The sequence below is a fragment of the Vicia villosa genome, linkage group LG3 (genome assembly GCF_029867415.1).
Source record: "Vicia villosa cultivar HV-30 ecotype Madison, WI linkage group LG3, Vvil1.0, whole genome shotgun sequence".
In the NCBI taxonomy this organism is placed as follows: domain Eukaryota; kingdom Viridiplantae; phylum Streptophyta; class Magnoliopsida; order Fabales; family Fabaceae; genus Vicia; species Vicia villosa.
This window is the reverse complement of record NC_081182.1, coordinates 103,516,552-103,533,372: the sequence shown is the minus strand read 5'-3', so window position 1 is coordinate 103,533,372 and position 16,821 is coordinate 103,516,552. Positions and strand designations below refer to the sequence as shown.

Below are 16,821 nucleotides of genomic sequence, written 5' to 3'. Positions count from 1 at the left end.
TTGTAAGGAACTAGAGTGATCGTGTGATCAGTATACTCTAGGAAGTCTTGGCAGTTGGCTGAGCAGTTTGTAACTAGAGTGATCAGGTTGATCAGTATACTCTAGAAAAGTCTTAGGAGTGAACTAAGCCTAGAGTGATCGTGTTGATCAGTAGACTCTAGAAAAGTCTTAGAGGGTATCTAAGCAGTTGTTCCTGGAGTGATCAGTGTGTGATCAGAAGACTCTGGAAGACTTAGTTGCGGACTAAGTGGAAAACCATTGTAATCCGTGCGATTAGTGGATTAAATCCTCAGGTTGAGGTAAATCATCTCTGCGGGGGTGGACTGGAGTAGCTTCGTTAACAGCGAACCAGGATAAAAATAATTGTGCAATTTATTTTTATCGTCCAAGATTTAAAGTCACACTTATTCAATCCCCCCCCTTTCTAAGTGTTTTTCTATCCTTCAGCCACAAGAATGGACAAGAAGGTTCGAAAATGGTGCAGGCAGGATTTTCTCACTATCAGTCAAAACCTTTTCACAGGAAGTTGACTGAAGAACAGGCTAAAATAGCAAATGAAAGATTAGCTGCTGGGATGATCCTAGGAAAGAAACTCATCAAAGAACTAGTTGATGATGATGCTCCGGCTCTCAATACGGGGAAAGAGCCTGAATATTCTCCACTGTCGGACGAAGAGGTCGACGACAACTTTGACATAGAGTCAGATGAGTTGCTAATCGACTGTGGAATTGTCTCTGTACTTCCAGCAGAGTTCGACAGAGTATCTGAGGTATCTGAGAACGAAGATGATTTTCTTCCTGACGAGAATGTGGAAGAAACACCTGTCTGTTACTATGTAATGGGAAAAGGGGTGGTAGAAGAGCAAAAGGCTGTGTTCGAGAGGCCAGGTCGAGGAATGATGTATCATTTGAAGCCTTTATTCATAAGGGCGAAAGTGGATGGTGTTCCAATAAACAAAGTGTTTGTCGATGGTGGGGCTGCTGTAAACTTAATGCCCTATTCTTCACTTCAGAAAGTGGGAAAGTCTGATAAAGACTTAAGACCCCATAATATGGTACTGTCAAATTATGAGGGCAAGACAAGTGGAATACTTGGAGTAATTCAAGTAAAACTAGCTGTTGGTTCGTCTGTCAGGTCAACCGTCTTCATGGTGATTGCATCGCAGGCAAATTTTAAACTGCTGTTGGGTCGAGAATGGATCCATGGTATTGGGGCAGTTCCTTCCACCTTACATCAGCGTGTGGCCATTTGGAGGTCAGATGGTATAGTGGAGAATATTGAAGCCGACCAAAGTTATTACAAAACTGAAAGTGGTCGCAGACACTTCGACCAGCATTTGGCAAATGTAGCTCCTTGCTACAACGCAGAAGATGTATATCCTTCTGATGAAAGTGTGTCTAAGTATCTGAACTTAGACCCAAATTATGGTTTCATTTGGAATAAAGAAGATCCTAATGAACCATTGAACCATGAAAGTCCTCCAGAGCAGAGGGCAACAATCAAAGACGATGACCACTGAGTCAGAATACCTGGCTCGAATAACGGTCTATTTGGCCGAAAACAAAGAAAAAGCGGCTTTAGAAGCCGAACTAGAGAAAAATATGACGATTGAGGCCATGATAGTAAAAAATAAAAACGATCAAGAAGTCGATCACCAAGTCGAACGACTTGACGGGATATACGATGACGAACCTTTAGGTTTCGAAATGGATCCATCAGGATCGGTAAAAAGGATGCAAGCTCAAGATCCTTTTGAGGAAATTGACTTAGGTGATGGAGTCGTTAAAAGGCCTACTTATGTAAGTACAAGGCTTACAAGTGACCTAAAGACCAAGTTGATTCGACTTTTGAAAGAATACAAAGATTGTTTTGCATGGGATTACAATGAAATGCCTGGTTTAAGTCGACATGTGGTGGAACATCGACTACCACTAAACCCAGGAAAGAAACCTATCAAGCAGCTTCCTAGAAGATTTGCGCCAGAGGTTATGGAAAAAATCAAAATAGAAATTGAAAGATTGTTGAAAAGCAAGTTTATTCGAACTGCGAGGTATGTCGAATGGTTAGCTAATATAGTGTCTGTCATAAAGAAAAATGGTAGCCTTCGTGTATGCATAGATTTCAGAGATTTAAATAAAGCTACTCCTAAAGATGAATATCCCATGCCAGTTGCTGAAATGTTAGTCGACTCCGCAGCCGGATTTGAATATCTCAGTTTATTGGATGGATATTCAGGTTATAACCAAATTTTTATAGCTGACGAAGATGTACCTAAGACGGCGTTTCGATGCCCGGGTGCTTTAGGAACTTATGAATGGGTGGTAATGCCTTTTGGTTTAAAAAATGCTGGAGCTACATACCAACGAGCCATGAATTCCATGTTTCATGATTTTATTGACAAGTTTATGCAGGTTTATATTGATGATATTGTAATAAAATCTAACTCTGAAAATGGTCACTTAGACCATCTTCGACAATCTTTTGAACGTATGAGGAAATATGGACTCAAAATGAACCCTTTAAAATGTGCTTTTGGTGTACATGCAGGGGATTTCCTAGGCTTCGTGGTTCACAAGAAAGGCATTGAGATAAACCAAAATAAGACGAAAGCAATCTTGGAGCTAAAGGCGCCAGAAACAAAGAAACAACTCCAGTCATTGTTGGGGAAGATTAATTTCTTGAGGAGATTCATCTCAAATCTAAGTGGCAAAACGAAGATATTTTCACCACTTGTGAAACTCAAGAACCAAGATCAATTCAAATGGGAACAAGAACATCAACAGGCATTCGACCAAATAAAAGCTTATTTAACTAAGCCTCCTATTTTGTTACCCCCCAATAGGACAAAAAGTATGAAGTTATACATAGCTGCATCAGGCTCGACAATTGGGAGTATGTTGGCCCAAGAAGATGATAATGGCGTCGAAAGAGCCATATATTATCTAAGTCGAACCCTAGTAGATGCTGAAACTAGGTATAATGATATTGAAAAATTATGCTTATGCTTGTATTTCTCATGTAACAAACTTAAGCAATATATAAAGCCTGTTGATGTGTATGTGTCTTCTCATTTTGATATTATTAAACATATGTTGTCTAAACCAATTTTGCATAGTCGAATTGGTAAGTGGGCCTTAGCGCTAACTGAATTTTCCTTGACATATGTCCCTTTAAAAGCTATGAAAGGACAAGTTGTGGCTGATTTTATAGTCGACCATGGGTTAGTCGAATTGTCTGTAAATCAAGTCGAACGAACTAACTGGAAACTGTTTTTTGACGGTTCTAGTCACAAAAATGGATCAGGCATTGGAGTCTTGATTATTTCTCCCAAAGGACTTCCAACAAAGTTCCATTATAAAATGAAAGAAGTATGCTCTAACAATGAGGTCAAATATGAAGCCTTGATAACTGGTTTGAAGGCCCTAATAGATTTAGGGGCAAAACGAGTTGAGATTCGAGGTGATTCTGAGCTAATAATTCGACAAATCAAAAAAGAGTATAAATGCATCAAAGAAAATCTAATAATGTATTATGCAATTGTGATACGCTTATTAGAAAAATTCGAACATGTTGAGATCTTGCATGTACCAAGATCTAACAATTGCATTGCCAATGAATTGGCACAAATTGCTTCTGGGTATAGAGTTTCTAAAGACAAGTTAGAAGATATGGTCGAGATCAAGAATAAAGAAACCCATGAAGTATTAGACCAGTTAGGTCAATTGTCGACGTCAAAATTTGAGGGGGTAGAGGATAATGTTGAAAGTAAAGTTGAAAGTAAAGATTTGTATGCCTTGGAAATTTTTGCTATCGACAATATGACTGACGCTGATTGGAGAAACCCATTGGTCCAATACCTAAATAATCCAGTCGGAGGAACTGATCGAAAGATTAAATATAGAGCTCTAAACTATGTGATATTAGGAAATGATTTATACAAGAAAACAACCGAGGGTGTATTGTTGAAATGCTTAAGTGAAGCTGAAGCATATTTGTCTGTGTCAGAAGTTCATAGTGGTGTTTGTGGAGCTCATCAATCAGGCCATAAGATGAAGTGGTTGTTGTTTAGACAAGGTTTATATTGGCCAACAATGTTAAAAGATTGTATTGGATATGCAAGAGGATGCCAAGAGTGCCATAAATTTTCAGGCATTCAACATGTTCCAGCCAGTGGATTGCATGCCATTGTCAAACCTTGGCCTTTTAGAGGATGGGCTTTGGATTTAATAGGAGAAATCAAACCTGCATCTTCTAAGCAACAAAGATTCATTTTAGTAGGAATAGATTATTTTACTAAATGGATAGAGGCAATCCCACTAGTTAATGCTGATCAAGAAGCAGTGATCAGTTTCATACAAAAACACATTATCTACAGATATGGGATTCCAGAAACTATTACTACTGATCAAGGATCAGTTTTTGTTGGTCGAAAGATGCAAGCTTTTGCAGCAGAGACAGGATTTAAATTGCTAACATCCACTCCGTATTATGCTCAGGCTAATGGTCAAGTCGAGGCTGCTAATAAAGTGATTATAAATTTGATAAAGAAGCATGTGGGGAAAAAGCCAAGAAATTGGCATCAAACGCTCGACCAAATCCTTTGGGCTTGTCGGACGTCACCAAAGGAAGCAATAAATACTACCCCATTTCGTTTGACTTTTGGGCATGATGATGTATTGCCTGCAGAGATTCATCTACAGTCGACAAGAATTCAACGACAAAATAGTCTCTCGTCTGACGAATACTGGAATATGATGTTAGATGAATTAGTAGAATTAGACGAAGAAAGGCTAATAGCGTTGGATAGGTTAATAAGACAAAAAGAAAAAGTGGCGAAGGCTTACAACATGAAAGTCAAAGAGAAGACATTCATGGTAGGTAATTATGTATGGAAAGTTATTCTGCCCATGGATCAAAGGAATAAGTTATTGGGTAAATGGTCCCCAAGTTGGGAAGGACCGTTTAAAATTTTGCAAGTGTTTTCAAACAATGCATATGAAATTGAAGAACTAAATTCAGATGGTCGAATCTTGAGGATAAATGGTAAATATTTGAAAAAATATAAACCTATGCTTCAAGAAATTCACATAAGAGAGTAAAAACTAAGAGATTATATTAAATGGCCAAAACTTGGCCAGTCATTACAAAAAGTTCCTTCATAAAATGCGCAGTCGTTACAAAAAAAAAAACCCAAAGCCACTAAAATATCCAATATTAGTTAACTCTTCGGTCGATGTCTTCCAAGGATAATAGAGGCAGACTTTCGGCTTCGAACATATCCATGCGTCCAGTCTTGCGCATTTTCCTCACCACACCTTGCTTGAGAAATAGGTAGGATAAAAATCTTCCATAAGGAAGATGAGTCACCATTCCTTGACGGGAGGCAGTCAAAGAGACAGCCTCCACAAGTTGCTTAAAAATCAATAGAGGAAAGTTGATTTTCTTTCCCTGAAGGGCACAGGAAATGAATTCCAAGTCTTCCACCATGATGCTATTTTCATCATGGTTGCGTGGACGAAAGTTGCCCACCAAAAGTTGGTGCCAAATTTTGATTACTTTGGCACAAAAGGGATCATTGTCCATGAGGTCCCTTAACATATTAGAAGTGTTCATGTCGAAAATATTGTCATCAAAAGTTTCACCGGTATTGCTGCATTTCAACAAATCAGAGATTGTTGAGAGAGTGATGATGACATGAGCCTCTCGAATGTTAGAGGTTATAGTAGTCCTCCCTTCTGGATCTATGCGCAAAGATGCAAATCTCCAGAATTCAATCAGCATGCAGGGATAGATGTTACCATCTAAAATTTCAGGATAAAATTCAAGTCCCTGACTAGCATAAAGAGCACGAACATTGATGTGGTTCGCATCAAAATCTTCTTCGGAAAGTTTAAATTCTTTCTTGATGCAGGATCTTATGTTGGCATTTGTTAAAGGTTGTGCCATGGTGTGAAGACAAAGATTGAAGGATGAAAATGGTTAAGATGTTGTGCGTAGGGAAATGCAAAAGGAAATGGAAGGAATGAGGCTATATATATAGAGAATATGTAGTTACTTCAGCAAGACAAACGTGGGAAAGGAAGTTAGAAAATCAAAGGCCGTATTAAATATCTTGGAAACTGACACAAGCAAGCTGGGAGCAGTTATAGCCCACTAACCTAGTGTTTAGGTAATAATTAGTGCCTGGGAAAATGAAATGTAATCATGGCGTAATGGGAATTAACAAAAGTCGAAACCCAAGAAAGAACTGAAACGCCATCTTTTCTCTTTCCTAAAGTCAGTCGAAAGAAGTCACTTGGGGGGCAATTTGTTACCCTAGGTTTTCGACTTACCAACAAATAGGCAACTGGGGCTCAAAATTGGTAATTGGGCCTCAATTTGGTAAAAAGGCCCTAAATTGGTAATTGGGCCTCAATTAAATAATTACATTGCCATTTGGGTCGAAGTGGTTCGACTAAGTAATGCTTAGTAGTCGAAGCTGTTCGACTAGAAAGATGATCAGAGGCTTCAGCGTTCGATCAGAAGTATGCGAAGACTTAAGAATTTTGCTGCAGAAATTGAAGTGGAAGTCGAGAGGTATTAGAAGTTAAGAGGCAGTTTCAAGCAGTTTTCTGGCAGTTCTTACAGGCCGCGTGGAGATCTCACAATTGAAGATATTGCATGTCGAAGACACGTGTTGACTGATAACTAGTCGACCGTTAGTAGTAGTTATTTTATTTTTACTATTTAAGCAAGTTCCATAGGAATAGTTAGGGGTCCGCATTTTCTACAAAAACACAAGTAAACTCAAATCTCTGTGCAAAAATGAGTAACGAGTGCAACTTTGGAATGTACGTATGCGTACCAGTTTAATTAATGCAATCATTTTACGTTATATCTCATCTTTCAGTGCACATTTACTGCTTTTTTATTGCTTTGATTTACTTTAAAGCCTTTAATTTCAGTGTTTACTTTTATTTTAAAGTTACTGTTGCATTTAATACAAACCCAATACACATAATACAACAAAATAAAGCAATTAGTCCTGGAGTATTCTAGTTGATTCCGCAAAAGTAACCTTTAAAAAGGAAACTAGCGCTTGTTTACCATTTTTCTGGGTAAACACCTGGATACTTTTTCTTCTTTCTCTTCTGATCATTGGTAGAGGTTCCTTCTTCTGCTACCTTTCTTTTCTTGGATTTCTTCTTCTTCATACGAACTTCTGGAATAGGGTCATTTCTTCCCTGAAGCCAGGCTGGATCAATTGGTATGCCTGTCTGCTTGTTCAGTTCGATGAAGTTAAGAATGATATCTGGAGTATCTCCAACATTGAACAGAGGAAAGTCATTGATCTGAACTCTCCTTTGATTAATGAAGCTTGATGTATAAGAAGTGGGTGGACAGACAATTTCCTTGATAATTTTCATCTTCTTCAGATTCTTCCCACTTAGAGTTTTTCCACTTATTGGTTCTAATACTTCCACAAGTTTTGCCTCAGCTAAATGAGCTACTAGGCCATTTTCTGTCAGAATATCTGAAATCAACCTTGAAAGAGGAATCCGGTTTCTCTGAATTTCATTCTTCCTATTTTCTCTGGACTTGTTGACATGAGTCCCCAAATGTTTGAAGAGAATATATGATAGATCAATCTTGATATCCTTACCTAGACATTAGAGTAGGAATTGTTGATCGGTATTGACATAATCTGAGGAGCTTGTTGCTTTTCGATGGAAGATAAAGCCCAGGAAGATTTTTGCCCAGACTTGGTAATATTCCTTCATATCTTTGAATTTTGAAGAGGGTTTTCCATTCTTAAAGATTTCAGTATAAACTGCTTCCATATCTGGTCTTCCGTCAGCAATTCCAACTACTCCTACTCCTTCAAGACCAATTAACTGTCTGATTAGGTTTTCTGTAATAACAATATGTTTACCCATGACCATTGAAAGAATTTCTTTTGGAGTAGTAACCGCATGAATCCAAAATTCTTTAACAAGATGAGGGAAAAATGGTCCAATTAACCGATTAAAGAAATTTCCACATCCTTGAAACTCAACAGCCGAAAGCAAGTCGAGTCCGTTTTCTATAATGTTTTCCAAATCAATCATGTATTCACAGATAACTTCTAACTTATCCACAGGAATGAGCATGGTCCATTGAGGTTCAATATAATCCTTGGTTTGGAGGCTGTTATCAGGGTTTTGACGAGATGATGAAACAGACGCCATTGATGTGCGGTTGAGGTTCTTAGCGAAAGAGAGAAGGAGGAAGAAGGAAGAGTATAGGGTTTCTGAACGAACAAGAGAGCAGAAAAGGAGACTGAGTGGTTTCAAAAACTATTTATAGGGTAAGCACATGCATTAAACAAAATTATAAAAGTAAATAAATTTGAGATTTAAAAAGACAACATAAAAAGAATATTTTATCAGAGATTAAAAAGAAATAATTATGCTAAACATTTAATGTATCAGATAATCAAGGGTGAGAACGTGACTTATGAAGTTATTGAAATATTTACCTAGTGTTTTGTCACCATACCTTGCACGCATGATCTTTAAGAGACTTACACGTGTTCCCATCTTAGGATTAGTGGGAAGCAGCCCTTTTTCATTATGAACTTCTGAATGGACTGAGTTGAGTTTGTCCTTTGCTCTAGAATCGTGAGAAGAACCTATATTGTTTATATTGATTGACTTCTTTGGACTTTAGCATTCTTCTTCAGCTTTTTGAGAGAGAGAGAGAGAGAGAGAGAGAGAGAGATAGAGTATCTTCTGATGTAGAAGTTCATTTTGTTCTTGCTTCAGAAAATCTGTACTACCGTGTCTTCTTCATTGATTTGTTCAGATGAATTTGAAGTTGATCAGCAGACCAGTGACGGCTACAATTGTTTGACTTTGAATATTTCATTATGCACATTTCATTATGCACACGATCTTCTTGAAATGTCTTTAGCCTCTTCGAAATTTCTTTGTTGATATGTAGATGATGAGCTCAGAGTCTTAAGATCTTGCCTTGACATCTTCTATTTATACTGAATGTTGGAATATTACTTTTGTTTTCTACTCAGTATGGTTTTTCTTCTTCTGGATCCTCTACACGATTAAGTGTTTGATCCTGAGATCAATAACAGAGCCATGCTCTGATACCAATTGAAGGTGGAGAAAAACACAAGAAAGGGGGGTTTGAATTGTGTTCTTCAATGTTTATTTTTCCTTTCTTTAAAATTACTTTCTTTCTCTTAGTCTCTCATCGTCTGGTTATGCTTTTGATGTTTCGGAAGCATGTTTAGAATGGATTTTCATAACCAATGAGATATTCATTTTAACTTCTTTATATCATCAGAACTTCTGACTTGTCTCAGTACAGTTCGGAAGACATTCTGCGTGAATGTTCTGAGTTAAATGAATTGTACAGAAAGTAAAAGACACATTTATTTTTATCCTAGATCACCTTCTAAATAAGGCTACCTTCAGTCCACCTTCCTCAGGTGATTTTCCTTTCAACAGAGGACTTAATCCACTATAACCCAACATGATTACAACTGCACGATCAACCACCGTGACTAACAACCTACACAGCCAACTACTGTGACTAACCCTGCACAAGCTATCAGCGAGTGACTAACCCCTAGATGACTGAACCGTTCAGTGATCTCAACGAGATATAACGTTCATCAATCTAGTAACCCTGCACAAGCCAACTGCTCGTGATTAACTGCAATGGACTGTTCAGTGATCTGATCCACATATATAACATCCAATGACTCCCGGACTTCTGACCAAGACCTGGTCTCCAAGAGGATTTCCACGATGACCACCATCACTGTCTTCTCAAGCTTCCGACCTTTACTTGGTCACTCAAGGAATCATTACCAATTGAATTGTATTTCATACAGTGCTTCTTAAGTAAGCTGATGTTCTAAATACAAATTATTTGATACCAAGACAAGTAATTTCTTTCAAGTGAATAATCGTTTTGAGTCTTCTTGTCTGCATCTTCTATTCTTTCCTTTAAGCATATTAAGAACAACAGTTCTTATTCAGAGTTGCTTCTTGTTTTAATCTTCTATTCTTCTTTTCAAGCAGATTAAGGACAACAGTTCTTATTCAGAGTTGCTTCTTGTTTTGGTCTTCTTTTCTTCTTTTCAAGCAGATTAAGAACAATAGTTCTTATTCAGAGTTGCTTCTTGTTTTGGTCTTCTATTCTTCTCTTCAAGCAGATTAAGAACAACAGTTCTTATTCAGTGTTGCTTCTTGTTTTGATCTTCTATTCTTCTCTTCAAGCAGATTAAGAACATTGTTTGACAGTTTCTAAAAAGATGGTGTTTCAGATTGCTTTTGTTTAAGCTTTAATCACTTTAGTGATTTTTGCAGTCCTGAGCACTACATCTTTTCGAACCACACTTTCCATGATGAATCTTTCTTCTATTTGTACCTTTTAGATTGTATCCGTTATCTTTATCTTTGGAGAGCACATTAAATGCTGGTGTGTTGCTTTTTACTTTTGTTTTCTCCAATAAGCGGCATGTGGGTAGCTTCTTCAATCAACCTCGAGAGTTGTTCCATTAAAGTGTTGTAGTTGTTTAGCTAATGATTATGTTTTTAACGACATTTTCCCTTGATTCTGAATGCTTTGTATTTTATACATTTTATAGGCTGAAGTTGTATCTTCTTTCAAGGTTCTCATGTGACTTTGTTGTTGTTGCTTTTATTTGTCTATTGCGTGCACCTTCAGAACTTATGATGATCTTCTACCGAAACTTCATGTATCTGATATTATTTTCTGATACTGACATTATGAATGTTGAATAAGGCTTTCAACATAATATCTGCACACTCAATGAAATCATTAGTAATAAAATTGTTACTAACAAAATATATGCTTGTTATCATCAAAACTACATTCTGAACATAGATTCTCAATCTTGTTCTAACAGGTTGCACCATAGCACGTCTCGACGAGACATTTGGAAAAGTGGTCATCATGACCATGACGTCACAACAGTAAGTATTGTGGCGTCGAAAGCTTTCAAAAAAATGTCCCTTTCTCCATTCGGTCGAAAAAGACATTTTTGGGGGGACGATTTATTAGTTGTAATTTTGACACGCAAGAGGGTGTGAGATGTCCTAATAAAACTTAAGGAAATATTTGAGGTAAACACAGTGACTTCGACGGGAAGTTAGGTAATTTTGACTGAGACTTTGCGAAGAGGTTGTTATATTGGCAATATTGTGCTACGCTAGGGTATAGAAGGTTTTTTGGAATAACTCAAAGGTGAGTTCCACAAGGATAAATTCAAAATAAGGCTAATAACTGTATCTTGATCTTATACATTCTTTGAAAAGACCCGTGGAGACCTATGAAAGGCAAAATACATGCAAACAAGAATGTGTCATCCTCTGGAGAAAAGACCGCTCTTTACCATTACTGTCGAAGTAGTATAAATAGGGGCCTTAGCATTAGATTTTGGTGTGTTCAATATTGTATCAAACTAAAAATAACTCAAAGTATCTGAGTGTTGTTGAGAAAGAGTTTCCTGGGAATATGTACGTATGAAACATCATATTTTATTCAAATGTTAACTCATTTACATTCAAGTCATTTTCATTCAATTTAAATTTCAGTCAAAATTACCTTTTTTTCCTGCATTTTGTTTTATATATAAGCCTTCTTTGCATTACTTTTAAATTAATCTTCAACATCAAAAAACTTACAAATAGAAAAATCTAAAACAAAAACTATACCCTTATGTCCTAGGATTAATCTATTAAATCTTGTAAGTCACCAAAGTATCTATTTTGAACGACTAGCAGTTGTTTACCAAAATCCAAAATAAACAATATAATTTACTCTTTTAAGATATATTCTCATCCCATGTTTGTTTCAATGTGTTGTATTCAAGCCTGTTATGAAGTTACTCATGCAATTTAAATAAATATATATTAATTTTATTCAATTGTTATTATGTTAAAAGAATGTAATTTCATATTTTACCTCAAAATCTCATGATGTGATGGGCCGAGCTAAAATTGATATCTATTATATTGTAAAAAAACTTTATTTTTTAAAATTATTGAATTATCATTATATTTTGTTATTTATAAGTTCATTAAATAATTAATATATATGGTAGTCTTTAAATTTAATGAATAACCACTGTATTTATAAATTAAATATATTGATTATTTGATGAATTTAAAATGTAAAATAAAATTTATAATCAAAATTGGAGAAAAAAATGGTAACATGTTATAAATTTATATTTATTATCCCTGTCAACTAAAAATTATTTTATCAACTATTTACTTTTTTTTATTTTTATATATTATTCACTATTAATTTTTATCAAAAAGATTCATAATCTTAATTAATTTTCAATGTAAAGTGGGGATATAGTTAAATATCACAACAAATTTCCTAATTTTACTATTGAAAGAGAGAGAAACAAACAAAGAGAAGTAGAGCCGACCTTGTTTGATTTTTTTATTTTAAATTTAGAGGAATTCTTGCATGAAAATAATCATGAATCCATATTCTTAGGAACAATTGCAATAAAAACTGAAAAAAAATTTAATTTATATAAATTTTAATTTATTTTTTATTTATGAGAGAGAAAATCTTATTTTTTTAATTAATTAAAATTTTGTAATTGATTGTGTATAAGAGAATTTTTTATGTTTGTATTCAAGGGTACTTGAGTCTTTAAGAAAAAATCAAAACTAATTAGAATCTCTCAAAAAGTCAAAACCTTCGTATATATTTTTTCCTGTTAACTTATAGTTAACTAGAATCTCTCAACAAAAATATTTCACGTGAAACTAATTTTATCTTTTTATATGAAATATCTCAAAACTGTTACACCACTTTGACTATATATATTATTGTTAACTTTGATGTCTAACGTGAATGTTTCTATTTACGCTCCACTCTGCAACCTAGTTTGTTTTTATTGTTTTAAGCTTTGACTTCCATTGAATTTTATATGCTTGGATAAAGATGGTTGTACAAAACTCTCTACAATTAACAAGAATTGCTTCTGCTGATTATGATGATGATGGACGTCCCAAAAGAACTGGTAAATTTTTCTATTCCAATTTTCATACACTTGAATTCTTTCTTGTCAATAGCATACTATACCATTTTAGAGGGTCTATATCACTATCCGAGATTAACATCGTAGCTTGAATTTGAATACTGAATTCCTGCTATAATTTCTGCAGGAAATCTGAAAAGTGCTGTGGCACACATCATCGCAGCTGTTATTGGCTCCGGTGTTTTGTCGTTGGCATGGAGTATTGCTCAATTAGGATGGATTGGAGGGCCAATTGCCTTGCTTTCTTGTGCAATAGCTACCTATATTTCTTCCAACATTTTGTCTGATTGTTACCGAAGTCCTGACCCTGTAACTGGAAAAAGAAACTACTCTTACATCGATGCTGTGAGAGTCAATCTTGGTAAGAACACATTCAACACTTTATTATGTACTATGTGAAATTATGCCATAACAATTATAACTTCAACTTGAGTTTAATGTTGGTTCAGGTACGAAAAGAACATATGTGGCTGGTTTCCTTCAATTCTTGAGCTTGTATGTGACTAGTATTGCCTATGTAATTACCACAGCAACCAGTTTGAGGTAATTTTTCGGTTGATTAAATTAGAGTGCGACTTATGCAATATCCGTTGGAACAAATAGCTCTCAAAACTTTCTCAACAATTCATGAAAAATTCCAATAGCTTCAAAAATAAATAAATAAAAGCAAAGAATCTCATATTTAATCATAATTTAACAATACTATTAATGCCAATCATCAAGTACTGTGTTTTTGTATGGTTTGTATGTATGATGTATGTATGATAATGTATTAAAAGAATACTGTTTTGTATGGGAAAACCATTTCTTTAAATGGATTGCTCTCTCTAGTGACATAAGCATTCATTTTACCGTAATTTCGACAGTTACCATATTTGTTATTTTTTTGTCAACAAGCAATGACACATGTTTATTCTACTAGTTAATAATGCAATTAATAATGCAGGGCTATTCTGAGATCAAATTGCTATCACAACGAAGGACACAACCTATGAAACACGGACACCTCTAGGAGTAGGCGTGTCACGGTGTCCGACACGTGTCGGTGTCCGACACTTGTATGACACCCGTACGACACGTGTCGGAAAAGTCAAACAAGTGTCGGAAAAGTCAGACAAGTGTCCCTTAAAAAAATGGTTTTTTTCTTTGCTTCGACACTCTTTTAATCAGTGTCTGACACTCGTATGACACTCATACCACATATGTTCGACAACTCAGACAAATGTTTCAAACAAATATTTGTTTTTTTTCTTTGCTTCAACATACATTTATATATTTTTTGGACAAATCTCACACACATCTAAAAGGGTTAAACATGTATTGAAACAATGTTATCAATCAAGAACTAAAGACATTAATTTTAATCAATATATAAATGAAACTCTAATATTAGCTTATATGTAGCGGTGTCGGTGTCCTATGTTTTCAACATTATCGGTGTCGGAGTGTCCGTGTCGTGTCGTGTCCCGGTGTCCGTGTCGGAGTCTGTGCTTCATAGGACACAACGCTCCTTGTAGTTATGGTGGTAATCTATATATGGTGCTGTTTGGACTTGTTCAGATTGTAATGTCATTCATACCGGATCTCCATAACATGACCTGGGTTTCAGTTATTGCCGCAATAATGTCATTTTCATACTCCTTCATTGGACTAGGACTTGGCATATCAACAGTCATACGTAAGACTCAATTTCTGTCAATTTAAGATTATCTTTATATTCAAGTCTCTTGGTTCATATTTCATAGGACTTGTTTTGATTTTGCAGAAAATGGAAGAATTATGGGAAGTTTGACAGGAGTACAAACTGCTAATATTGCAGACAAAATCTGGATAATCTTTCAAGCAATTGGTGACATTAGCTTTTCCTATCCATACCCAATGCTGCTTCTTGAGATACAAGTAACATTTCATATTCAAATTTGATGAGTAAAGGGCAATTTTTTTTATATATACATATTAAATAAATTATTGAATTTTTCTGAGTATAGGACACTTTAGAGTCTCCTCCATCAGAGAATCAAACCATGAAAAAGGCCTCTCTGACTTCAATCGGCATTACAACATTCTTCTACCTATGTTGTGGATGCTTTGGATATGCAGCATTTGGAAATGCTGCACCAGGAAATCTATTGACAGGGTTTGGATTTTACGAGCCTTTTTGGCTTATTGACATCGCCAACGTTTGTATTATCATTCATTTGGTCGGAGGATATCAGGTACTACTACTCTTACCAATCAAAATCCTTTTTTTTAATATTAAGAAACCATTTACACTCTTCAATGATTTAATTTGTATAGTCTTTTCAACAGATATTTAGTCAACCAATATATAGCGCTGCTGATAGATGGTGTTCAAAGAAATACCCCAACAGTGTGTTTGTGAATGATTTTCATAGAGTGAAACTTCCTCTATTACCGGCTTTTGAGATAAATCTTTTCAGGTTTTGTTTCAGAACAACCTATGTCATTTCAACCATTGGACTTGCAATCTTATTTCCATACTTCAACCAAGTTCTGGGAGTATTAGGAGGCATAAATTTCTGGCCATTGGCTATATATTTCCCTGTTGAGATGTACCTTGTACAGAACAAAATTGGAGCTTGGACTAGAAAACGGATTGTTCTGCGGATATTTAGCTTTGCTTGTTTTCTTGTCACAATGATGGGATTTATCGGATCATTTGAAGGAATCATACGTGAGAAACTAAAATAGTTTTCAGAGTTATATAAGGATTAACTGTATAACTCACTTGGAAGAAACATGGAATGATACTTGATGTATAACTCACATCGAAGAAGCGTGCCTGTTCCAATAAATTCGCTCTTTGTTATCAATAGTTTTTATTGTTTTTACCTATGGATGGAGCTGTACTCTCTACTAAATCCTTTATTTTTGGATTTCCTATTGAGTTAATTATTTTTGTACTTTGTTTTCTCTAATTTTTTTTACTATTCATTGTGAAATAATCATTAATGCCCCTAAAATCCATAATTTAATATCTAGTATGAAAATTAACTTTCAAATTTTCCTGATATGCATAGTTTTTTATTTTGTGTATTTTATTTCCTGAGTTGACTTCTTTAATTATTATGATATGATTTTTTTAATTTAATTAAAACTAAAATGTTTGACAATTAAAAAAAGATTGAGACATAGTAGAATGACCCAACATGCTTTGTAAAATCTTCACTATAGAATATTTAACTTCTCTTGGGCATCCTATTGGAATGAAAAAAAAAAAAGAATGATATGTTGTTTAGAAAAAAAGACGGGAGGACTAGTTTGATTCGATTTAATTACTCAAAAAGATTTCGGATCTTAATATTCCGAACAGATATTATTCATAAAGAAAACCCTATTAGCCTTGTTGCATTTGGAGGAAGAATTATTTAATATTTTTCTTTTTATTTCTTTCAAGAGGATATTATCAAGTACAAACCTTATTTTGAAGGTTTACTCTTGATGTATGACCAAACTTATCTGAATTCTCTATCAAAGAGGTGTGTTTTTGGTTTTGATCATTGGCTTTGTTTAAGGGAAGATTTTATGTTTATATTTTGAATTGGAAGTTCTGTTTAGAAATTATATATCATTGACAAGTTGTGTTCCATCTTCCCATGAAAGCCTGCATGAGGGAAGTTGAATATAACACGATCAAAACTCCTCATATTTAAAAGTGAATATAACATGCTCAGAGTTTCTTGAAGGATAGAAAAACACTTAGAAAGGGGGGGTTTGAATAAGTGTAG

The 16,821-nt window shown here is 35.2% G+C and overlaps 1 protein-coding gene across 1 annotated transcript; it reads left to right on the top strand.

Annotated features, from left to right (window-relative positions):
* The first annotated feature begins 12,975 nt into the window (after positions 1-12,975).
* LOC131656465 (probable amino acid permease 7) lies at positions 12,976-15,784 on the top strand. The gene is made up of 8 exons (XM_058926178.1): positions 12,976-13,054; positions 13,200-13,433; positions 13,522-13,615; positions 14,019-14,051; positions 14,569-14,750; positions 14,838-14,971; positions 15,061-15,288; positions 15,383-15,784. The coding sequence occupies exons 1-8, from the start codon at positions 12,976-12,978 to the stop codon at positions 15,782-15,784; spliced, it is 1,386 nt and encodes a 461-aa protein (XP_058782161.1).
* The last annotated feature ends 1,037 nt before the right edge of the window (positions 15,785-16,821 follow it).